At 61.9% G+C, this 24,995-nt stretch overlaps 1 protein-coding gene across 4 annotated transcripts in view; it reads right to left on the bottom strand.

The window, feature by feature from the left end:
- RPTOR (regulatory associated protein of MTOR complex 1) overlaps positions 1 to 24,995 on the bottom strand; it is a 335,760-nt gene that overhangs the window by 40,230 nt on the left and 270,535 nt on the right. For all 4 annotated transcript variants that reach the window (XM_086685560.1, XM_086685561.1, XM_086685563.1 and 1 more), the window contains 8 exons: positions 21,990 to 22,064; positions 19,075 to 19,140; positions 18,600 to 18,791; positions 18,314 to 18,454; positions 13,157 to 13,274; positions 12,219 to 12,359; positions 11,738 to 11,896; positions 2,916 to 3,034 (listed from right to left, as the gene is read on the bottom strand). In XM_086685560.1, coding sequence (XP_086541686.1) covers positions 2,916 to 3,034; positions 11,738 to 11,896; positions 12,219 to 12,359; positions 13,157 to 13,274; positions 18,314 to 18,454; positions 18,600 to 18,791; positions 19,075 to 19,140; positions 21,990 to 22,064 — 1,011 coding nt within the window. The remainder of the gene's footprint in view (positions 1 to 2,915; positions 3,035 to 11,737; positions 11,897 to 12,218; positions 12,360 to 13,156; positions 13,275 to 18,313; positions 18,455 to 18,599; positions 18,792 to 19,074; positions 19,141 to 21,989; positions 22,065 to 24,995) is intronic.

The raw sequence follows: 24,995 nt of genomic DNA, 5'->3' as shown, positions 1-24,995 counted from the left end.
CTCGCCACAGCAGGGCCCACAGGGAGCCCAACTCTGCAGACCAACTAGGACACAGGTAGTGGGCTGAAGGCTGGTGGCGTTTGACCAGGGCCCATGGGCCCGGAGAGCCACCCTCTACCTTCTGGCAGGGTGTTCACCAGGGCCCAGAGCACAGGCCCAGCGGCCACCCCAGAGCCACGGAGTCTGATCTCCAAGGGGACCAGCTCTCCTGGGGCCGTTTCTGCATCTGGCCCAGCAGGGCCTGTGACTCTCAGGAGGGGGCGGCGTCTACTTCTGTAAGCTACGCAACTCTGGGTGATGACGCCGTCACCTCTGGGTCTGCGGGGAGGTGAGAACGGACAGGCGCGTGACAAGTTGCGAACTATACACGGAGATGCCTCTCGGTCGTTAACAGTTCGCTAGGACTGCCCCGATTTCCGACAATTCTGGGAGGCCCTCCTGCTGGAGGCGGCGGCAGGCAGTGAGGCCGGGGAGGCCCCGGAGGGGGGCACACAGCACTGGCACACAGGCTCCTGTGTGTGGTGGTGGTGGGTGGGGGGCGGGCAGCGGAGGGTCCTCCCGGGAGGACCCCGCCTCTGGGAGAAGGAGGCCCTTTCGACCCGAGTGAGAAGAAATGAAAATGCTTCCATGGGCATCCACAGAGCCCACAGAGAGGTGGACGCAAAGGTGCTGCGCTGTGGGCTCACTGCACCCTTGCTGGCTGAACGCGGGTTTGGGGTGAGCGCGGCAGCTCCCTGGGCTCTAAGTGAGGTGCTAACTGGGAGGAGAGGGTCCCTGAATGGGGATAGGGCTTTAAAAGAAACCGACGTTATCAGCGCGGAGCCAGGATTTAATCAGTGTCCGTGGAACTTTTTTGAATTTGGTTTTTGGGGATCTCAACCTTCACTTTGTTTCTTGGTCACTTAGGCCTTTGGTTTATAAGGAAAGTGTTTGGCCTCGAACCTCACACGCTGGCTTGTGATCTCCATCGCACCTGGCTGCACGCGGCCCCCCGCAGACGTGGTGGCGGCCGACACTTGGGCTCCTTGGGTGTCGGGACGCTGGGGGACTATCTCTAGGTGAGTTTACGTGAGTACAGGTTTTCTCATAAATATTAAAAGTAGTGATAATCAGTGCGCGCGACCCTGACATCTGAACACCTGTCGCGTGAAATTTCCTTCTAAGTGTTGTCCCCAAAGCACAGATGGCAGGAGTGGCCGCCAGGGAGGCTGTCGGGGCCATCGTGGTTCCTGAGGTCGTCATGCTGTTCTTTGTATCTCTCTCCGTGGTTTGAAATTTTCCATAATAAAAACTATAAGCAAAACGCAAACCCCAAGCCTGTGTGGACAGGGGATATAAATACTTGAAATTAGGCCACAGTTCTCGAGCTATGTGAGTTCCCGAGCTGCCAGCAATTTCTATATTTGAATACGGAATTCTACGGGGTATTCCGGAGTAATAAGGCTGTTTTGACTCTGATGAATAAAAATTTGGTGTCACAGTTAAATATCAAAAATAGGTCCATTTCTCTGTGAACTGAAATGTAATCCCCTCGTTAGTTGCTAGAGTAGAAAGTAAGCCATTTTTAAAATTAAATTGAGGGCAAGAAAATATTTCCTTAATGTTTATGCTTCCAAAGCCTTCAGTGGCAAATGTTTACTCTTGAAAACTCACACACACAGACACACACCTGTATACATTTACACACAGACACACACATACAAGACACACACAGACACACTCTCACTCACACAGGCTGTGTTGCACCAGTACAAGGCTTCAGGAAGTATGGACTCTAGAGGAACCCACTCCAATCTCTGCCCTCTGGGTGCGCCCACCGTGTGCACACTGGGATGTGTGTGTGTCTGTCGAGATCAGCACGACAGGCAGAAAGCCACAAGCCACTTCTAAGGCTGTGTCAGGGAGCGCTGTTCTAAAGCCTCGAGAGGCTGTCTCGGTTGTTGTAACCTGCTGGTGTGGCTTTGCTGGGTAGGAGCGATCGCACACACGATGTTTAATTACCTCAAGTGGGCTGAAGAGGCACTTCCAGCTCGCAGCCACGCACCTTACACGTAACCCGAAAGGACACGGAGACACGGATTCCGTGCTTTACGCACGCGTAAGACGTTCCTCTGAGGAACGTATCTGACCATCTGAGCTCAGGTCTACTGTGATGAGTTTATAGTTGTGAAATTTCAAGATTAGGCATTGACGTATTTTTAAAGAGTTCAGGTTGATTTTCGATAAGGTTAAATACATAAAAGCCACTACAAAATAAACTTATACAGAATACCAGTTTCATCATGACCAAAATAACCAAGGGGGCGGGGAGTGACTGGAGCACCTGATGACCGTGCTGGCCCTGGCTGTGCTGGCCATGGCCGGGAGACCGGCCTACACCTCAGAGACAAAACAAGGCCTCGAGACACCTCTGTGCGTCACAAGCTTTCAGGCAAAGGTAATGACCTCAGCTTCTGTCTTAAGAAACTGGAATCTGAAGAGCAAGTTAGACTCAGGGTAAGCAGAAGGAAGAGGGTAATGAGGATGAAAAGAGCTGTCAATAAAATGGAAAATAAAAAGCAACAGACAAATAGGGACAAAACCAGAAGCTGGTCCCGTGAGGTTTCCTTCAGCCCGAGCGGTCGTGAGTGTGACCACGGGTACTGGGAATGAAAGGGGACATCACTACAGACCACACAGACGTGGATAGGATCACGAGGGTAACGAACGGGAGCCCGTACCTAACTTCCAGGCGCCCTGACACAGCTGAGTGGAGGCAGGGCAGTGCCCTGACTGAAGCTGCACACAAACAGAGGTCGGGTACACCGTGAGGCGCTTGTCCAAAGTCTCTCTAACCGCCTGGGGTTCCCGGCATGAATATCCGTAATGGGGGACCAGGCACTCGGGAGCTTTGCTGGGAACGCCGTCACACGTACCTTGTAGGCAATGCTGTTGAGCACCTTCATGGCCAAGTCGGAAACGTCTGGATAGGGATCCGCAGCCAGATGCAGTAACACTCTCCAAATCTGAGTGTAAACACTGTTAAAGGAGACTCCTAGGAGAGAGAAAGGGGATGTTTTAGCAACGGATAGCTGTCGCTGGTGTGCTTGGCCGGCTCCTGGAGACCTAGCTGCTGCCAGGAACGGGTGCTTTCCAGAGCTGGGGCTACGGAGCCTCATTTTTGTCATCTGGTTAGGGGCCCAGACACTCAGGGGTCCCAGCTCGTAACTAGGCTTGATGGCACGATTTCATCTTCTGAGGCTGGATATTCCTAGCAGGAAAGGTGAGTTAGGAAAGGCTGACCTTCCTTGAAGCCCTGGCTGACTGGACAGCACTATCTAGCTTCCAAGGACCGTTCAATCTCACACCTGGGTTTCTAGGGAGCCATCACGGTCTACGTGAGCTGCGCGTGTTGGATGGGAGTGCCGTGTTCAGGGAGTGCTCTGGGCTGTGACACACTGACTCTCTTGTCTACACACCACACGTGGCACCGTCCTGAGTTCCCAGGAAATCACAAAGGGTGTGTGTGACGTGACCTGAGCCCTCCAGGTCCTCCCCAGGCAGCCACCACATTTCCTGGGTGTGTTCCACACTTCAGGTCCCGTCTGCATGTCTGGACGCCATGGTGGAGGAGACAGGATGTTGACGCGGACGGGGTGCGTCACAGACACGAAGGAAAGGGAAGTCACGGAGGGCCTGACTCAGGAGTCCGCCCAGTCCTACTTGACCCTCACAGTCTCAGCCACAGGCGCCATCCCTGGGCATTACAGAGGGGCAGTGAGGCTGAACGCCCAGAGGATGAAGGATTCAAACGCACCCCCGTCGGACGTTCGGGCCAATGCCGCGTCCGCCACGCTGTGCTGCCGTGGCAGCTCCAGTAACGGGCAGACGATTCCTTCTGTCAGGGGTGGGGCTGGGAGGTGAGCCCGGAAGCCTTCATGGAGGAAGAGGCACGCAGTGGGCTTTGGAGGGGAGGCAGGACTGCTCTCCTGGCAAGAGCCTCGCTGGCGGGAAGTTGGCGGAGCAAACGACGGACCGGCACCGAGGTGATGGGAACACAGGGAGCATTTGCGGAAGTGGCGAGACAGAGACCCGCGTCGCAAACCAGAGAGGACAGTGGGGCGGCTTGGAGACCGAGGGGGCAGGGCGGGTGGGCCGGGTGCAGACCCCTGGGGGAGTGACCATGGAACCCGGTCAGCACCAGGCAGGGAAGGGGAAAGGCAGCCTTCCGAGAGGAGGCGGGTGAGCCAAGGCCGGGAGCGGGGGCGCGGGCGTGGATGCCGCACCCTCGCTAGGTGCTGGGGCGGACCTGGGGGCTGGGCACGGCACCGGCCCTGCTCCCGCGGATACGCCGAGACCCCAGGTCATCTGCCCGGCCAGCTCCGGGTGCAGCCCCTCCCACACTGGCGAGGGACTTCAAATCTCACGAATGCTGCCAGAGGACGGTTGTTCCTCCATCACGGAATGGGCTGCACCCAGGCATTCAAGTTTTTCTTTTCATGTTTATCTGTTTTTGAGAGAGAGCGAGCGAGCGAGCGAGAGAGTGAGCGAGTGCATGAGCAGGGGAGGGGCAGAGAGAGAGAGGGAGATACAGAATCCGAAGCGGCTCCAGGCCCTGAGCTGTCGGCACGGAGCCCGACGCGGGGCTCGAACCCACTGACCGCGAGATCGTGACCCGAGCTGAAATCGAGAGTCAGAGGCTTAGCCCCCCGGGCGCCCCTGCACCCAACCATTCAGATCAAAGGCTGATGGATGATGCGGAGGGTCACACGGCACAACCCACGGCCTGGCATCTGGAGGCAGAGGCGGCTCTTCTTCCCACCCGCAGTCGTGGGGACAGTGACCCCGTGGCCACAGGGACGGAGGAAGCCCCGCCTCCCTGCAGGTCAGGGTGCAGAAGGTGCTGCTGTGTTGCCCAGGAGGGGAGGTGGCGTCCCTCGTGTGCTCGCTTGGAAGGACGTGCGAGCTCTGGGGCCTGCTGTGTGCGGCAGCTCACACAGGCTTTGTGGCCCTGGGGAGTCCGGCAGGGGCCCCCGTGGGGACTGGGGTTCCGTACAGATCTGGACTTGGGTCGGTGAGATGTCAGCTGAACACACTTTCGCTTGGAGGGGAGCTTGCGTCAGGGCGAGTGATGCACACGGAGATGCGTGCGGTTTCCCTGCGCGTTTAATTCAGAGACGGAAGCAGAGCAAACACCTTCGGCCCTCAGGGTCCACAGCCATGGGACCGCCGTCCAGGTTGATGGCCAGGGTCTCTGGGGACATTTCCTAAAACCTACTTCCTGTGGTGGCAGAGTACCCACCAGCAGGAGCTACGCCCGGTGCTGTGTGTGCACCGTTTCCACAAAGGCGGGGAAGGCGGTGGGAAGCGTGGCTCCATAGGTGCCCACGCCAGGGTCACGGCTGCGCCACGCCAGCACCACCAAAGGCGGGGCGAGCCACGCATAGAGGGAACGTGGAATTCAGAAGCTGTTACTTGCAGAAGATTTTGACTCTGACATAACCCCGTTTGTGATTTGGTAGAGAATAAAAAAGTTCTAATTTTCGCCAGGGTGTTTGGCCACAGTGAATGGGTCACTGTCTGCCAGTAAAAACCTTGACCCTGGGACAGAGAGGTGCTACGTTCGCTCACCTCCCCCCTGGGTTTGGCCGCCACGCGATCTGACACACGGACCGCCCCGTCGTCAAACCTGCCGCCAGCCACACGGAAGGCTGTGAGGGCCCCGCAGAGGCGGAGCCCCCGCGGGAGCCCGGACGCCCAGGACGCCCCAGCAGGCCCTCCGGGGCCCGGGAGGCTTCCGGGCTGTTAACTGCTCAGAAAGGGCGCTGTGTCTGGCCCTCACCCAACTCCCTCCTCACAAGCTCTGAAACCTGTTTCCATGTCTAGACTAAAAGTAATAAAGGATCATAACTAATGGCTTTAGATTTATTTTTCAGGGCAACGGCCACAACTTTCTGAATGGCGTGAGAGGTAGGAAAATTTGCTCGGAGCTCCTGGCCAGCTCTGGATCCCAGAAGTCCCTGGAACGCAGCCCAGGGTGAAGCCGGGTCTCAGGGTCGCTCACTCTGACGCCCTAAGAGCTCACCTGCGCTGTCCAGCAACCGGCGCCCAAGACCCGGGGCCTCGGCACTCGCCCCTTTGTGCCGCGCCCCTCCCCCGGTCGCTGCCCCCCTCCCCCCCCCCCCCCCTGCAGGTGACGGAGCCCCTTGAGGAGCCCCTGACTCGCTCCCTCCTCGGCCTGCCCTGCGGGAGGCCTGAGCAGTCCAGGCCCCGAAGAGGCCGCGGCACCACCCGGACCAGGCGGCCACCGCATCTGCATGCTCCTGTCAGCGATGTTCCTCAGGGTCCCTACACGACACACTTAATGGTGGCCTTTAATCAAGGATCTTGGCCATAAAATCATAACTGATGCGGTGGCATCGGAAAAACAACGCCGTTCGCTTTCTCGCCGCCGTTTCCCGGCGGTAAGAAATCAAACTAACGGGCTGTAACGCCTTCGCTGGGATCGTGTGAGGTTCCTCTGGAGCGACCCGCTCCTCCTTTCTTTCTCCTTTCTCGCAGTCCCTCTGCTCCTCCTGCTCGGAGCTCGAGGCTGTGGGGTCTCCCGGGCCGCTGGGGGCTTGCAGAGGCCTCCCGTCAGGACTCCTTGAGGCCGTGGGGAGACCAGGGGAGAGGGGAAGATGCCACTTCCGGGGCCGGTGACGGTGCCGCAGGGGACAAGCGGCTGTGCGCCCGGGGGGAAGGCAGCTCTGCTCCAGGGCCTCCTCCTCCGGTGGTATGGGCAGTGCCCGTGTCTCTGCCCCGTCCCTCGGCTCCCCTCTGTTCCCCGAGGGCGGTGGCCCTGACTCCCGGGGGCTGGCGCTCAGATCAGCAGCGTGACTAAGTGGCTGTTGTGGGTGAGGCCCGGGGACAGGGACAGAGGCCCGGGGGATCTCTGTGTGTTGTGGGGGGCCCCTGACGTCTGCACACGCACCAGGCAGGCGTCTCTCCCGACCTTCCCACTCCCACCTCCTGGCGCTTGGATGGGGTGGGGCTCAGGGCGGGAGGGGGACGGAGGGCAGGCCCGGCCGCCAGTGGCACACGTGAGCGGGAGACAGCAGCTTTGTTGAAACTGAGTGATGAAGGTGGCGACTTCCCTCCTGGTGGGTCAGGGAACCCCCCGCCCCACGGGATGCAGAATGTCGGTGGCAGGGAGGGCCAGGCACTGCTGGGTCGGAGGGGCCACGCAGAAACGGCCAGGGAAGGTTGTCCGGGCCTCGCTCAGGGGCCAGCATCCAGCCTGGGGAGGGGGGACGGTGGTGGGCGAGGTGAGACGGGCTGACGACGAAGGTGGGGGTGTCTGCGGGAGGAGGGCCCTGAGTAGGGAGCTGACGGCAAGTGCTTGTTGACTGAAGACTTCTGAGTGAAGCTGTCGTTGGACAAGCCTGGCTGGCGGTCTGTGACGTGCTGGCAAGGTCTGAGGGGGTCCCGGCACGCGGGGAGACAGGCTGGATGGCAGGGGGGCCGATGGGGGATCCGCGCGGGAGTCAGGCCAGATGGCTGGCGAGCCAGAGACACGTGGGCTTCCAGAGGTGAGGGGATACGGGGACTGGCTCCCAGTGCAGCCCGACACCCTTCAGGCTGGCCCAGTTCAGGTGCGGGAGGCCCAGGCAGAGTCAGCTCCTCCCAGTGGGGGGCAGCAGACATGAGGCACAGCAGGCGAGACCACGAGGCAGGGTGAGGGGTAGGAGGGGACCCAGAGGGGCTGGCGTTGTGGGACAGGTGGGAATGAAGGGACGTCCCAGGTTGCCATGGTTTTGAAAACCTCTTCTGCAACATTCAGGGAGAGGCCAGAGACTGCAGTCCTTGGCTGAAATTCGAGAAGAAACTGGCTTTAGGCGGGCGAGAGCCGCAAGCAGTGGGACTCTGGCCGACGCGTCCCGAGTACGCGGTAGGCGGGGCGCTATCTCATGGAATATTCACGAGCCGGCTCCCTCAACTCCAGCTCGCTTAGAACTTCTCAGTCAAGTTTCCAAGGACGTGAACGATGCACAGATAACACTCGGCTTTCTGCAGGAGTCCGACTTTGTGAGCGGCCAGGTAGGGGTGACGAGGCTGCCGGCTCCAGGGAGACGGACGGGGGCAGGGCGGAGGCGGGAGGTACCGGCCTCTCCGTCTGGCGTGGCCTCCGGTGAAATGCCGGTCTTCGCCCCTCACGCAGCCGAGGCCCGCGCGGAGGACAAGATGATGCTCCTCCTCAGGGCCCAGCGCAACGTCTGGGTGGGAGCCCGGCCTGGGGCACGTCCAGGCGCGTCTCAGACATGCAGCACGAAGCCCGCGCTCGCCCAGGGAAGCGGCCACAACCCCACGGCCTGAACCCGCCGGGGCCTCCACCGGCACACGCGGTTTTCGAGACCCTGCCCGGGGGGACCTGCCGTGGACGACGGAGACCTTCTGACAAAAGGTCTCAAAGGTCCCCTGGCGACTCAGGACTTCAGTCCGTCAGGCTTCACTTCCACCAGGCCTCAGGAGCCAGGTGTGGCGGCTTCAAACGTTTCTCCTCCTGGTGGCCGGCCACGCGTGTGAGCTCATGCCCTCGGAACACGGGCGGGGCCGCACAGCGTGACCACGGGACCCAGACGCAGTCAGGACAAGACCCCGAGGAAGGCACCAGGGGGCACAGGGAGACCAGTCGGGAGGGCTCTACGGGAGCCAGCGCAGGGCCGGGGGGATGCTGGCCTGGGTGGCGAGGCTGCACGGGGGGGGATGGGGGCACACGGTCTGCAGGCGCCCAGGGCTGGGGTGCAGGGGTGAGGGGCAAAGAGAAGTCACAGGGGCGCCCGGATCCACCCCGGTGCCCTCGACTGAGGCGGACGGCGGTGGGGATGGCTGGGGTGGAGACCAGCTTCCATGTCCGCGGTGTTTCTACGGTCACTTCCTCCAGGGCTGTGCTCCCGAAGCCCCAAACGCCGCCCACACTTAGAAAACCCTGTTGAATGAAGGAACCTCCACGTCCTGGGAAGGAGCAGGAGACCTCCCCGTTCATCTCACCGGGACGTCGGGGGACACCGCGGGGGCAGGAAGGGCGTGCCCTCCGGGCAAATGACGGCCTGGCCGGCTCAGCTGGCTGCTTGTTTTCGTGGGGCTTGCCAACTCAAAATACTTTCCGTACATTTTAAGCAGTTGGAAAAGAAATTGAAAAAAACAATAATGCTTTGCGATGTGACTATTTTCTGAAATTTGAATTCCAGTTGGTAAGTTTTTTAAAAATCAAAAGAAATGTTAATTAATTTTCTTTTTTGACAGAGAAACCGCACACGTGTGCGGGAGGGGCAGCTGGAGAGAGAAGGAGAATCCCAAGCGGGCTCCACACTCAGCACAGAGCCCGATGCAGGGCCGGATCCCACGACCCTGGGATCGCGACCGGAGTCAAAATCGGGCGTCAGACACCCAACAGACTGAGCCACCCAGGCGCCCCCGCAAATGGTTTTATTAGAACGTGGCCGGGCTCGCTTGCCCACGTGACACCTCAGGCTACTTCTGTGCCACCTGCCACGCTGGAGGTGGACACTCTCTGGTCTGGGGCAGAGAACATCTGCCGGCCCCTGACCCTGGCGGCAGGGGGCGGGGGGCGGTGCGCGGCGGCCAGGCCCCCCGCACCCCCGGCTGGTGGGTCAGGTGCGCTTACAGGAGCCGCGCGGGCTCCCGGAGAAGAGGCAGTGACGGAAACACAGCTCCGCGCGGGTCCGTTCCTCTCAGCTTTCCCTGTCACCTCGTGTTCCTCCACCATAGGTTTACACAGAAACACTCACTTAGATTCACTCGCTTAGACCCAGGTTTTAAAGGACTCCTGTGGGGCCAGACCGGGAACTTAGTCACTACGTACAACGTTAATTGTACTGAAGGCCACGATCTGGTCCACGACAAACACCCTGCAAGGGACACTCAGAACACGCCTTGCTGGTGAGTTACCAGAACCTGTGTTCATGCCGAGCGCCAACCCCGCGCCTTCTGGGCACAACCCAGATGCACACATCTGCGATGTTGTTTCTGTTGAGACGGACCGCTTAAGCCGGTTATTTCTGAGCCCCGTTCTTGGTGGTGGGTGGGTGTGTTCGGCAAATAGATCCCTTTCTGGCTCCTGTCGACCTGGGGGGCGCAGTGGCCACGTCTGGGCCGCAACGGGAAGCCACATGGACTCGACCCGACTCTTGTTCTAGCAGAGGAGTGGACTCGTGTGGTCAACACAGGAACCACGGCCCTGCCCCTTTCGGATCATGGCGGAAAGTCAGAGATGCCACGGTCATCACGCGACGCGGACAGTGCAAGTGCGAGGGCGCTGGGCTCGCCACGGAAATAAGCCGACGACTCAGAACCAACCGCCGACGAGAGCAGTCCTGGCCCCACGTGAGGGGCCGGGGAGGGGCAGACAGGAAATCACAGATGCACATGCTGATGCCAGAAGGCAGGAAACCCGGCAAGTGCACGGGCTATTTCTATCCTCAGCTCCAGAAACGAAAACTAACTCGGTAAAGCTCAAGAAAAGAGAGGGGAATAAAGATACGAAGTTACCGGAATGAAACAGTAAGATACAATAATGAAAAAAAGCAACAAAGCCCAAATTGGGACTTGAAAACAGTGAAGAAATTAACAAACGTGTTGTAGGGTTTTCCGGGATCAACCCTACAGGCAAAAGTAAACAAGCAGCAGTAGGAGTAAAAGGGGAGGCTCCGCGGACACAGCAGTGGCTACAATGTCAAGAGAGCACTCTGCAGACGTTCCCGGAGAGACGAGAACACGTGCCTGAAACGGACATCTCTGCGCGAAGGCAACAAGCGAAGGAACAGCGCGAATGCTCGTGCTGCGGTTGGAGACCGGGACGCGGAGTAGAGCCCGCCTCTGACGGAGGAGGCGTAATTCAGCCGCCGTGGACCGACGAAAGGGGCAGGAGGAGAGCGGCGCGCACAGGGGGCAGAAAGCAGCGGGCAGGAGCCACCCCGCGAGGACGCGAGCCATAGGACACGGGTCACACGTAATCTGGAGCCCGTACGAGGCGCCGTGAGCGCTTTGGGGGTTTGCGGACAGTAAAAGAGCCAGGACACGGGTGGACGGGCTCTGGGGCTGCAGCTCTGTCTGTGATTCCTTAAGTCGGGAGTGAAACGCGCGTGGTGGGGTGTTATGTTAACGTCCCCAAGTTTTTACGTGTAAAGCGTTTCTCAACATGAAATAAAGCTCCAGCCAAGGCCTGGGAAGCCATCCTGGGCATCGCAGCAGGGGCGGGAGAGGCCCACCAAGCAGGTGCGGCCCTTGCTGCCAGCGCCCCGAAGACTGACAGTCGCACAGGAGGAACGAGGTGGATGCCCACGACCCCGTGAGGAGGGAAGACCTCTGGGGGGGGGGCGTGTGGGTGGGACCGTCACTCTGCCTGGTAGAGGTGTGGAGGCCCCTGCTCTGCCCTGGCCGCGACAGACAAGATGACTCCCGGGGTGAAATCAGCGAGGGGACGGCGAATGGGCCGTAGCGCTGGGCGTGGCAACAGACGGAAGGTTCTGGCAGCCTCCCCACACAACGAGCCCAGAACGGCCCGTCGGCCATCGTTAGAGCATGGCGAAGGTGACAGAAACTTCCGGCTGCCCAGCACATGCCGCTCACCCCCACACCCTGGCTGACCCTTCTTCTCCGGCCGAGACGGTCCTGGCGTCCGCCATCTGGCGAGCACCGGGGGCGAGACCTGGTGCCGCGGGGGTGGGTGGGGGCAGGGCCAAGGCGCCGCACTCACCGATGAGGGAGTTGAGGGCGGAGTAGGAGCTGACTCGGCGCATCTTGTCGATGGTCTCGAAGGACAGGATGTACTCCTCGTTCTCGGGGCTGCCCAGGGTGCTGCTGGCGCTGCTGCTGGTGCTCAAGTTTCCGGGGGAGAAAGCCACCGAGCTGCCCGCTGGCCACGGAGGGCGGTGGGGGGGGGGGGCGGTCAGCTGGGGCTCCCGGGACGTGCGCCGCCCACGCGGCCCCACCGGTCTCCTCTAGCCGCGCCCGCGCCCCCGGCGACACCCGGGCTCCTGGCAGCCAGGGGCACATGGGCCGCAGGGACACCTGTGCCAGGCTGCCTGCGGGTGTGCGGGCCCCGCTGGCCAGCCAGCCGATGGCACAGCGGGCGCGGGCTCACGGCAGAGAGAGGGACGGGGCGCCCGCGCACGGGAAGTTTCAGAAAACCAAACCCACCCCCGCCCCGGCCCAGGGGCCCAATTCCAGCATCTTACACTCTTCTGTCAAGCTCAGGTTCTGCAGAGATTTGTTCAAGCTTCTGGCGGTGGTGACGGCGCGAATGTTTCCGTAGGAGCTCACGGAGCGGAGTCTGGGGGTGCACGGGCTGTCCCGCACCGGGGTCAAGCTCCCCCCCTCTAGGAGAAAGAAGAAGAAGGAGTCAGTGGTGGGCCTCAGGGCACATCGCGCCCCCTTGGCCAGTGGCCACAGCAGCAGGTGACAGGAGCTACCGCCACTCAGTGAGGGCCTCTGACACACGTGTCAGGGTCGGCTGGACGCCGGGTGGGGAGGGGAGGCACGACCAGGACCGACACCAGACATCCAGGGCACCACTGGCCACGGGGCCGCCCTGAGGGCAGCAGCAGGCGCCCTGTGGCTCAGCCGCGGGCCGCTGCCCTACAGGCGACTACAGGGTGGCGGCCAGTCGCCCTGCAGGACCCCCCCCCCCCCCACCTCTGGGCCCTCCTCCAGTGCACCAGCTGTTTCCACTGAGCAAGTTCATTTTCATTTCCCTTCCCTGATGTTCTAAAAGCAGTAACGCTTCTGTTATTGATCACGAGCCTCTTTCCTGCAGAAAAGGCTGCGTTTGTGGCGGGGGGAGGGCAGCCCAATATGATGAAATATAAATCCAGCAAAAAGGACAAATGGGAGAACAGGAGCTGCCTAACGTGACTCACGGAACAGGAAACCAACAGCTCATCACGGGAGGAGGTGACGTGCTTTTCCATGAGCCCCCCCCCCCGCACGCGTTTTGCTATCCTTCGAGATTCTCATGAATTTGATTCCCAAAAATGGTAGGGAAAAAGAAGAGTCAGAGGGTCAGTGTGGCCCCTCCTGCCGCCCTTTCTATTCTGCTAAGTGGCTGGGATGGCGGGAGTCATGGGGCCCTGCCACAGGGTCCCCGGCCGGCCGCTCAGGCATTATGCCGCCGTACCTGTGGTCGCTGGAGAAGGCAACGGGTAATTCTTCTCCTCCTCCATGAACTGCAAGGCCACGGTGCAGAAATTGCTTTCGTACTGGACGACAAGATGACTCAGAGCCACCACCAGTTCCTGCCGAGAGGGACAAGGACAACGACGCTTACCGGTGGCGGCAGAGGACTGCGGAACGGCAGTGAGGCTGAAAGTTCACGCCGAGTGCTCAAGCCACCAGAGAAAAAAGAAAGGTTAAAACACTTTGCACTCAGCGTTGGCAGGAGGGACTGGCCCTTCGGGGATGCGCTCGCGAGTGTCCAAGGGGAGCAGGAGCCCCGGACAGGCAGTGTGGGCGGGATCTCGAGACGTGAACGTGGGCACGGACACGGGCGTGAATGACACCCTCCAGGGGCAAGGCGGACGGGTCACAGGAGCCGGGCTGAGGTACGTGTTGATCAGACCCTGCCGCTGGGTGAGCCATCTGAATTCCGGGCACGTTAAAGCAGAGCACATCCGACAGGCCAGAGCACGCCTCTTGCTAAACGCAAAACTTGCAAAGAAAAATTAGTGTCCCGTCCCTGAAAGGCAGGGAAATTCTCCAGGATCCTCAGGCCCAACTGTTTGACGGAAGGAGCACAGGGGCCTCTGCTGCGTGAGCTCCTGGGGGCCCCCAGCTCGCAGGGAATACCTGTGGCCCATGCCGCGGGCCTTCCGCACAGGTGCCCAGCTGCACACGGCCCGGGACCCTTAGCGGCTGCGCCCTGTTCGCTCCCTCTCCTGCCTGGACCCCACAAAGTCCTTCGCCTCCTCCTGTCATGTTTGTGCACTGCTCCCAAACCCACACCCGTGTCCCCTCCACCCCCTTCGAGCTCCCGGCCGGCCTTCCCAGTGCCGGCCAAGCGTCTCGGCCTGAGTGCCCCCGCGACCCCGATCTCGGCAGCCCACGGTGTGCTGGCTCCAGCCCTCTTAGTCGGCTCCCGCGATGGACTCCTCGGTTCACGCCCACGGCACTACGGACCCCTGACCCACCTCCCGCCCGATCCGCCCGAGGCGGACTGCACTGAGCCCCCCACAAGCCTGCTCATGTCCACTGCCCGACACCCCATCTGGCCCTTATCTGCGGTGCCTACATCCCTGCCACCCGCCCCCCACCCCGCAAACCGGAGCGCAGCCTCTGTGCAACGGAGAACAAGCCACGCAGGGGTCACCCGCCGGGCCCCTCCCGGCAAACACACGGCCTGTGCCTTCTGCGGAGATACTCTCCCCTCCGCTCTGACGTCGGGTGAGAAAAGCTCACGGTGGGCCCTGTAGCAGGAGCTCGCAGCCAGGTCCCAGACCCTCTGACGCAGGAAAGGCTATCGAAGGCCAGACACCGAGCTGGCCGCCCCCGCCCGGTGGCTGTGGATCAAGTACGTCCTGCTGGGGCGGAGGACGCGTGAGGCGGCTGCTGCCGGCCACGGGCTCCTGGAGCGCGTCTGACCACAAAACACAAACGTGCGGGCAGTTCTGGCCGGGCCGCGCAGCCCAGCTGTGCCCTAGACTTTTGGAAGCAGTTCCCCACATGCACGCCCGCACGCGGAGATCAGCGCCCCAGCCCCTCCGGCCAGCGGCGTCGGTCCGCCCCACCTTCCTCCCGACCTCCAGCCTTCTGGTCACACGTGCAGCGAAACGAGGCCTTGCCCACCTGGCTCTCCGCCCCGCCATCTAGCACGGACCCTTGAGGGAGCCAGCACTCCCGCGCCGGGCCGGCGCACTCGACACCGTCCCCGAGCGTCCCCAGTTCACCCCGCGATCCCTTCAGGCCTCCCGCTCGGATGCCTCTCTGGGCACCCCACCTTCACTCGGGGCTCGCCTCCAGGCCCACCCACCTTCACCCCGCTTCACCTCCCTCAGGGCACGACCGCCACCTGCTAGGTCACACCCGCGTCTGTCCAGCCTCCAGCCCACCCGCCTTCAAAGTGCAGGCTGTTCAGGCGGGTTCAGTTCTGCGCTCGATCGTCGAGGCCCGGGGACCCAGGGCACAGCAGGTGCTAAGCCTTTCCCTTCAGACACGTTACCATCTCCATCACGCGGCTCACCTCACGAAGGGCTCAGGGACATCGTGCCCGGGCTCCTGCACTGTCCCAAGGGGAACCCGCTAACGCTCTCCCTCGGTTGCGCGGGAGGTCAGACTGCGCGTCTTCCTGGCGTCCCCCCGCGGCCCCCGTGTGCTCTGGCGGCCACCTCCTTGTTTCCTCCCCTGAGGACTGCCCCCCACTGCGTGCGTCCAGTGGCACATTACAGGCTGCCACCGGTGGCCTGGAGATTCGCACGCGTCCCCATGACCGTGGCGAGACGGCAGTGTCCGTGGGAGCACGTCTGCTCCGACGTGACCACCCTCAGGCCCTCCCGGGCAGCTCGGCCCCACCAAGTCCACCAGGGACCTGACAGCCTCTGATGCTTCTCTCACTGCCGCTGAGTCAGACACGCCGGGAAGGCAGGTGGACATCACACTGCTCCTCCGTGGTCCGCGGTCACCACGTACAAATAAACGAGACTCACAGCTGTGGAGGTGGATGGTGGCGGGGAAGCTGGGGGTGAGGATGTGGCTGGGTGGTGACCCACCCCCGCCCCTCGCCTGGCCCTTCTGGGGGGGGGGCAGCTGGCTTCCGGGGGGCTGGGCACCCTGGATTTGATACTTCATGGACAAGTTCACGTCCACAGAGGTTTGGGAGGCCGATGTGAATCTACCGACTCTGATGTTATCAAGTGAGCTCACTGAGTAAGTCACCCTCTGCCCTCGCATCGCCTCGTCTAGGAAAGGGTACCGTCACCATACAAAGTAAACGCACGTGATCTTTTCCATACTGAATATGTGCGACTTTATGAAAATCCCAGCATACGTCCCCATTTCTCTCCTCTGCCCCAAACAGGGGCACAACAGCGGCTGGTTGCACTTATCATCGGCGCCTCGGCTGCGGGTCAGAGCCGGCGACTCTGACCGGAGCGGCAAGGGGCAGGTGAGCTCGCGGAGCTCGATGCCCAAGCCCGAGCCGTGCTCCGGACCCTCGGGGCCCTGGAGCTGGGTCTCCCAGACCAGCAGGCTGGGCCCGAGCTCCCGACGGTCCTGCCACATGGCTCTGGACGAGGAGGAGACGAGTGCCAGCGGCGTCAGGGTTCTGCCGACGCTGCAGGGTCCGGTCTCTGAGCAGGCAGCACCTCTCTGCGCGGCTTTCCCCGCCCACCCCGCTCAGGCCGCGTCCTCTCTGCAGCTGCCGCCCTCCTCCCCAAGCCTCTGTGCCCCACGTTCCCACGCAGACATGGCCTCATTGTCTCGGGGTCGAGCGCAGCCACCCCAGGCCTCCCCCAGCACCCAAGCACTTGCGGGAAGAATGAGGAACTCAGCACGGCGAGAGCAGGTGCGCTCCTGACACGTAGGGCCCGGCGCCGAGCCGCCGTCCTCCCCTCCCCCTCCCTGCCCCTCCTGCTTTCTGCTCCAGCCATCCGAACGGCGGGCAGCCCCTGGGCATACCATGGTCCTCACACCCCTGGGCCTTTGCACACACTCCGCCCGCCCTACCTGCTCTGCTTGCCCCTCACCTCCCTGGCTCCTGGCTGCTCAGCCCTCCTAACCCAGGGGTGAGCTCCCACCTCCGGAAGCCTTCCTGACTCCTCTTCCCCGACGAGGCAGGGCAGGCATCACGCTGACGCGCTCCAGAGAGAGCTCCGGGCCCCCCTCTGCGGCCCTGCTCATCAATGAGGTCTCTAGAATGACTGCTGCTTCCCACGTCTGCCCCTTGGAGGCAGGCTCGTCTCCCGCTCTGTGCTCCGAGGCCTCGGACGCACAGCCTGCATGCTGAGCCCAGGACGGAGGAGCAAGTCCCCTGCCTCCAGATGAGGCACTCCTTAGCGGGGTGGGCTCTGATGTGCAGCCGCGCCCCTGGGACGCAGCCACAGCGGGGAGCCCCCCAGGCAAGGCGGTCAGCAAGGCACCTTCAGGAGAGACGTGGCTACACCTGGTCATTCTCGTATCCAGAAAAAAGGGACACCGAGTGGACTTCAGGCAAGAACGGGACCCCAGGGCCCACACTGGGGCCGTGCTCGAGAACACGGCAGTCCCAGGTGCGTGCTGGCCAGTCTCCAGATACTGGAAGCTCACGGGGACGTTGTTTTAATTTTTATTAACGTTCCTTTTCACATTTCAGATTTCTGGAAAGAAGAAAGCAAGCTTTCCTTCTTTAGGAGGGATCTCAGTGGACAATGAAAGAAACCACTAATTTGCCACTCTGATCAGCGGTGTCCAAGGGGAGGCAATCTGCTGTAGGAGCAAGGAGGCTGGCAGGGCTGCGGGAAGCGTGCCTCCGATCGAGAGAGCGCGGGCAGCGAAACAGGGCCCGCCGCCAGGGTCTCAGGGAGCCCGTCCTTCCGTGTCTCCAGTCTGGCGGAAGTAAGCTTGCCCAGACTGCGTCCCTCCCGAGAAAATCAGGGGGTCCGCGTGCGCGGACAGCCCCAAGCCACACCCTGTCCTGAAAGGCGCCCGGCCTCCCTCCTGCCGTTCCGCGACCTCAGCCACACCGGGTGCCGGGTGGACACACGATGCCCGGGAAGACCGCCCGTGCCGAGGGGACAGTCTTCTCCAGGCCACCAGCCGCCGTGCGGGTACCCGGTGGCGCCTCCGCCGGCGGGGAGTGGGGGGGGACCTCGGGCTGTGCCGGGCCAGCTTCCGACAGAGGCGCGAGGTCTCCGGAGGAAACCCGAGGCATTCGCGCACGTGCGCAGACAAGTCAGAGCCGCCCCGTCGCGAACGTGTTCCGTTCCGCCGCTGACAAACACGGGGGCGGGGAGGGGGACACACTCCACAAACCTTTCCGTCTGTCTGTGGGTGTCTACTGCTCTTTTAGTGGCCATGATGTGTGTATGTGATGCTCCCAGGCAGGAAGGAGCCTATCTTACAAGCTGCCAGGAGGCGCAGCCTGTTAAGTGCCTTTAAATGAAGCAAACACACGAGTATCTGGTGAAGAAACGTATTTTGCAGAGAATTAAACAAGCATTTAAAGGTCCGCTCTCTAAAGGACGTGCGCCCCTGGGGACGGAGGGCTCACAGCTGCGGCCGAGGCCACGGGCTCCGATCCCTGAGCGCCGCGGGACGCTGGTCGCGAGGCGCTTTGCCGCTGCCTGCGGACCCGGGGGCCACGCACCTTGCGGACCACGGGGCTCCCGTCGTTGATCAGCTGGGCCAGCATCATGGCCACGTTGTGGTCGATGGTGGTCGAGTGGTCGGTCCTCTCCGCCGAGTTGCCCACAAACGTGCCGAGAGCGAAGACCGCCGCGCAGCGCACCTGCGGGCCGGGCCGGGTCACGGTCACGTCACAGAGGGCGGCTGCGGTCTGACCCCCACCCGGCCCCTTCCTTCATGTGCAGCGCCCGGCGGGCAGCCGGCACCCTGGCCTCGGCTGGCCTGGGCACGGGCCGCGGCGGGCTCACCTCAGGGATGGGGTCGGAGAGGAGGCTGTAGAGCTTCTCGTGCGCGCTGTCCCTCACGCCGCACCACCTGGCCGAGTCAAAGTTCTGCCAGATGCGCCCCAGGCAGATGGCCACCCACTGGCGCAGCAGCGGGTGGGGGTCGTTGAGCTGCTCCAGGCAGATGGCGATCAGATTTCCCTGCAAGCAGGCTTCCTGCGAGAAGGCACACGACCCGTGTTCACCCGCGGCCCAGGGCAGGGGGAGGGGCCGGCCACGGCCACAAGCCCGTTCCCTGGGGAAACTCTCACACCGCCACATTTGCCCAGGTTTCCTTGCTCCAAACCCACCACCTTCAACGTGCCCTGCGGACGGCCGGCTGGGGAAAGGAAGGGCCCCGCGTCCCGTGGTGCCCCCTTCTGGGGGGACCGGTTCAGCAGCCGCTCAGACCAGCATCCCCGCTCCCAAACAGGGCAGCTCCGGGGGCTGCGACACTTACCTGTCCTGTGTTGTAACTGTTCACGATCACAGCCAGGATGAAAGCCGTCATGGTCCGATGCTCAGCCTGGAAAACACAGGTTGGCCTGGGTTTGCGTGTCCCCGTGGCGCAGCAGGGCTCTCTCTGTCCTGAACCTTAGTGACAAGCTTGGTGCTCCAGGTCAAGACCCAGTGCTGCTGACTTCTGACCAGAGTCCACGGGACAGAAAACCCCGCAAGAGGGTCTGAGGGCTCAGGGCTGGCCGCTTAGCATGGCTGTTCCCCAACAGGGGCAGGACGGGGCGGGACGGGCCTGCTGGGACCCTCTGCGTCCCGCTCACCCTGTACCCCGTCCGAGCCTGTGGAGGCGCGATGCCCACCACCGCCCAGTGCGCTGGCAGAAAACGCGCGACTCCAGCACCCTGACTCGGTTCCCGGCTTCCTTCTTTCTGTCGCGTGGGTCTGTCCTCATCCTTCCCTTGTGCCTCTGCTAGCTGGGGAACCAGTCTGCTGTCCGTAACAGAGTCGTGGTGCCTGATGTTGTTAACATGCACCTGGGGCAGAGTCTGAGGTCGATCTTTCTCGCTCTCGCCCTTGCATTAGTCAAGGCTGCCGATTCCAACCTTCCTCCTCCGGTCTTAACCCCTCGAACTCGCGACTACGGCCTGTGTTCACGGCTGGTGCTTATGTAGATGGCCGCACGCTAGCCCATTCCTTAGCCCCGTGCTGTGTTCTGCGCCCCCGTGGGCTCGGTATCTTCCTGAAGCACGGGCTCCATAAGCCCTTCACTGGGCGTCCGAATGCGACCAATTGTGCGTCTGTGACCACGGGCTGGCTTCACCGAGTCCCGGATGGTGCGTGAGGAGGTGGGGGGTTCCGGGGTGACAGTCGCTTTCCTCCAGCGTCCGTGTCTGTCAGTCCTCCTCGTGGTACTCTCAGCTCCTGTGCAAAGCCCTCTTCTCGTTCTGCTTACTTTTAAGATTTTCCCCTTTTGCCTTTGATATTTTCTACCTCTGTTAGGTCGGGCCTTTGTGTGGATTTGTTTTTATTTAGTCTTCTCAAGACTCACAGTGCTTTCACTGAGAACTCATTCCTTTCTTCAAACTGGGAAAATTCTCAGCCGTGATCTGTTCACGTCCTGCTTCTCTCCATGTCCCGAGTGCACACTCTGGCCTCAGGGTGGCAGCAGTGAGACCCCCCCCCCCCCCCCCCCCCCCCTTGCAGGCCTCTGAGTCCTCTTCATGTGCTTCATTCCAGGTGATTCCTCCAGGAATTCTCTCACTGACTGTGCCATTCTACCGTTCGATTCATCCACAGAGCTTTGGACGGCAATGTCTGCGTCTTCCGCTTACAAGACCCCCGCAAAAAACTGCCTATTGATTAAAAGAATCTAGTCGGTCCTTTTTGAGGACGAGTAAAAAGGAAAAAATAGATTATTTCCTTATAGCTGATGCAGAAGTACTTCTGAAGAAACAACCCAGTGGTGTATTTCTGGACCGAATTAAAGCAACAAATTGTTTCACTGAATCGTCTAAAACATACTTACCCTTATGGATTTTATAGTCTTTTCCAGAGAACTCTATTACGTTCAGTTCTTGGCTGCTAATTTCCTGTTTGCTGACTCCGCTCAGTGCTCCGTCCTGCGGGTCAGGAGCCGGCTTGTGCCTCTGGCCTGAGTCTCGCGGGCTCCGGGCCGTGCAAGCGCCTTGCAGGGTTTTGGTTCTGCTTCTTCCAGGGCCCCAGAGACCTCGGCCCAGACGTGGAGAGACAAACGGGGCCCTTTGCTGAGCCCTTCCCATGGGGGGTGAGAGGTGGGGGGTGGGGGGGGCAGCCTCGAATGCTCCCGTATCCACAGGGGTCCGTTACGGTGCTGCGGCTCGGCCCGTCCTGGGTGCAGACCAGGGTCCGTGTGCACAGGGAACCCCAGGGTCAGCGCCCCCTTCCCGCTGTGGTTCCCCTCAGACTTCTCACTTCAGTTTTTGGCATGGTGGCAATGTTCTTTCTTTCGAATGTCACTATGGGTTCAAAGCATCAACGTGTTTGCAGCCAAAGAAGCGGGGCCCACGTGTGCCGGCTCGGCTCACCGCTTGGCCACGATCACCGCTTGGGTGTCCTTGTCCCTTTGGTCGACTGGATTCTTGCCCGAAAAGCAGGGACACGGCTGTTTCCAGGCCTCACATGAAGTGTCAGCTTGCACCAGCAAGGATGAGGCTGTTCCCACACTTGAGTTGAGACACACGTGCATTACCTGCCTTTTCTGTAATGATCCAGCCTTTAACGTCTCCTGATTTTTCTTGTAACCAGCATTCAGCTTAGAAAAGCCGTGGGGATGAGCGCTGACACTCGGAACACGCCCACGAGATGAAGCGACATCGAGGAGGGGACTTGGGACGTCTCCGGTTCCCTCCGCCGTGCTGGGGGCTACAGGGACGGAGCCCAGAAGTCGGGGACGGTGCAGCCGTGGGGTGCCGTGTACGCACGTCCCTACCGTTAAGCGTCTCACGGAATAAGCTAACCTGGAACGTCAACGTTCACACTCTTCTTTCCTCCCCTGCCTGCCTTCCTGATTCATAAGGCGCATCTGCCTCTCGTCGTGTTCCAGAACCTTCACGAGGCACACGAGCTGTCATATCTACTCATTAATCTAACGCGGCTGACAGGGTGCGAGGGAGAGTGGCTCCTGCTGTGCTGAGAAGACGCGCCAGGGGGGCAGAGGAGCGGAAACAACCAGGCCAGGCCGCGCGTCTCTCCTACGCGGACGCACCGAGGGAGCGGCTCTGACATCAGGTGCACGCCGCCCGCCCCCGCCCCGACATGCCCCCCCCCCACCCCCGCCCGCAGGGAGCAGCCCCGGCCACGGCCACCCCAGAGCGTGACACGCCGGCGAGACAGACGACACGGACCCCGAGGGTGTCCCGGGAGGGGACGAAGCCTTACTGGCATGTACGGGTCCGCCAGGACCGACAGGAAGTATTTGTGACCGTTGTCCTTCACCAGGTCAGCTTGGCACGACTGGGGAGAGAAAGAGACAGGGAGAGACCGTGAGTGCGCGTGCCAGCAAGGGCCCTCTCGCTCCCTGTCACGGGCGAATGACGGACGTGCGGTCAGGGTCGGCTGCCTTAGGAGTTTTCTCCTCCCGCGACCAACGTCCGCTCGGCAAAGGAGCCGGAATGGTGCCCGCAGACGTACCTCACGCTCCCTCGCACCCGCGGCCGCTCCAACGGGAGGGGGCGCTGGAGGCCGCCCTCGCCTCTGCGCCCCTGCCCACCCCCTCCCTTCCCGCGTTCTCCTCCTCCCGCCTTCCGAGAGGGGGGCGCCCGGCGCTCGAAACCCTCCGGTGTCGCCGCAGACCCCAGCCCCTGCTGAAGCTTCCCTGGGGATTTTGGGAAAATGATCCCTGGGAGTCACTCGTGTCACATGCTCCTACTTCAGCCCGCGCTTCCCAGAGCAGAGGCCCAGTCCTCACGCCACAGGAAGAGCGCTGAGGCAGTGCCGTGGAGTCAGGGGTAAGCGCACGGTCAGGGGCGCGGCTCCCCCGGCTCTTCGGGCCGCGCCGCACCCACAAGCACCTGCACGGCTGCGGGTTCACGTGCTCAGCACACGTCCGAGGACCCGCTGGTGCCGGGCGCTGCTTTGGTCCCGGACGCAGAGACGTGACGCGCACCCCGCTCCCGGTTTCTGGAGGAGACCACCGTGTGCGTGTGACGGCCGGGAGACACTGGGGACTTGGGGGCTCAGGGGAAGGAGGGGGCGCCTAAGCCGAGGGGCAGCTGGGATCTTCTGCAGAGTCGTTACGGAGGCGAAGGCGAGCCTATCCCTCGGGATGTGGGACGCAGACGGCACGGGGCTTCGGATGCCGCGCGGGGACCCCGAGGAGGCCTGAGGGGCCTGGGAGGGTCAAGGTGGCGGGTCTGCAGGTTGGCGTCTTGAGGGAACCACAATGGAGAGTGAGCTGGACCCGAAGGAGAGGCGCCCGCAGCAAGGGCAGAGGGGGTGGAGATGGGGGCGACCCCGGACACGGGAGGAGGAGGCTGTTCCCCTGGGATCTGGGCAGGAGGGGCCAGGGGACCCACCCGCCCGGCAAGATCGAAGAGGCGGGTGCCGGTGGACAGGTCTGCTAGGAGGAGGAGCTCAGTCTGGGGGCCACTGCATTTGAGGCGCCTCTGAGACCAGCAGAGCCGTCGAGAGGCAGGAGCACGTAGCCAAAGGGCAGGGCGCGGGGTCCAAGCTGACCTTCTAGGTCGGAAGTCACACCCGTGTTGGGTAGGAAGACCACAGAGGTGGAGGGTGCTCGGGCCACGGAGGACGGGGCCCCGGAGGACACGGAAGACGGGTGCCCGGGAGCAAGGGGCTTGCAAGTGACGCCCGGGGCTGAGGACTTGGAATCCTGGAGGAGGGAGCCTGGCTCAGAGGCGGCATCAGTGTTCCCACGAGCACGGATTTCACACCAGGCTGGCGGGCTTGGGGGCATTTTGTACGTGCTGGCTGGTCAAGGGGCTCAGATGATCGAGCCCCAGACACTCGGGTAGAGGATAACATCTGCACGGCTTCGGGTGAAAGCCTGAAGGTGGGACAAAGTTCCTGTTTGCACGTAGGAGAGGAAAGGGCAGAACGGGAGGCAAGGACCTAGGTCTCATGCCAGGATGCCCTCTCGCCAGCTGGGGGACCCCACCTTAGAAACCCGCACTCGACTACTGGAGTGGCCAAGGAAACACACAACACATCCAGCGGCATCCGCGAGCGGGAGAGACACACAGATCACGGACGCCCCCATCCTTGGAGACGGTGACCCTCGGAACGTGGCCGCGACACCGAACAGGCTCCTGGATCGATTCCAGAAAAACTGATCTGGGGTAACACGTGCACAGAGACATGGCACGCTCCATCCGGAGGTGAAAGGCCATCACAGAAGAGTGAGGACAGAATTTCTGACGTGTGCTCCCCCCAGCTGTGTGCCCCTCACCCCCGGCCGTGTGCAGCCCCCTCCCAGCTCTGTAGACGTCACGCCCGGCCCTGCGTCCCCTCCACACCGCCCGCTTCTGGGGGCTCTGATGATCAGGTGTTTCTGCCTCTCTGTACTAAACCCATCAGGCGGCCGCTGGACTCCCGTTACGTGGGAGCTGAGCAGGTAGGCGTCGGCGGTCAGGAGGCAGGGGCACCCCGGACTCAGGTCAGCAGGCTAACTCCTGAAGAGCCAGGGAAGCCAGGGAAGCTGAGGGGCCCGCCGCTCTGAATGAAGTTTGTGACAGAAGAAGGAGAAAGGCATCAACACCCTGTCCTCTCTGCAGACACTCAGTGCAGAGGGCCTGGGGGAGGGCAGCTCTTTCACAGCCGCCCAGCGGCACCGGCGTCCCTGGGGGCAGCGGTCGGGTGCCCGGGTCTGAGAACAAAGGCCCCTTCTGTTTCTAAACCAGGCGCTCGACAAGTCAGATCAAGGCCTACGCGTCTGCAGGGGAAGCTCCCTCAACCTGTCTCATCAGAGAGGAACACGAGGCCACTGGTTCACATCCCACTCATTCGGGAGGGAGGCCAGTGTCGCAGCGCCACACTTCCGTGCACCTGCTCTGATGGGGCGGGTCCCCCAGGGGGAACCGCCAACAAGGCCACCTGCCTGTTCGCTCCTTGGCAGGAGACGCCTACCGACCGGCTCTGAGCTCGCTCGGACTTTCACCGGCTTCGCTGTCCCAGTCCCGCCCTCCGTCCACACCGCAGGCAGGGAGCCGGGACACCCGTTCCCTGGCCAAGCACCTCGCTAGAAGAAGGAACACAGGCCTCTCAAATGCAACGGACGGCCCCGCAGCAGCTGCCTCCCTAACCTTGTATCATCTGACTCCCTCCCACCCCCCCCCCCGCCATCAAGCCGCAAGTGTGACATATCAAGGCGGGAGAGGAAAGGGCATGGATACGAAATGGTTTTTCCTAAGCCAGCCCCTGCCCGCCACA

Source organism: Puma concolor, chromosome E1 (assembly GCF_028749965.1).
Source record: "Puma concolor isolate L17-30 chromosome E1, mPumCon1.1.hap2, whole genome shotgun sequence".
Classification (NCBI taxonomy): Eukaryota; Metazoa; Chordata; class Mammalia; order Carnivora; family Felidae; genus Puma; species Puma concolor.
The sequence above is the reverse complement of the archived record's forward strand: the minus strand, read 5'-3'. Positions and strand labels throughout refer to the sequence as shown.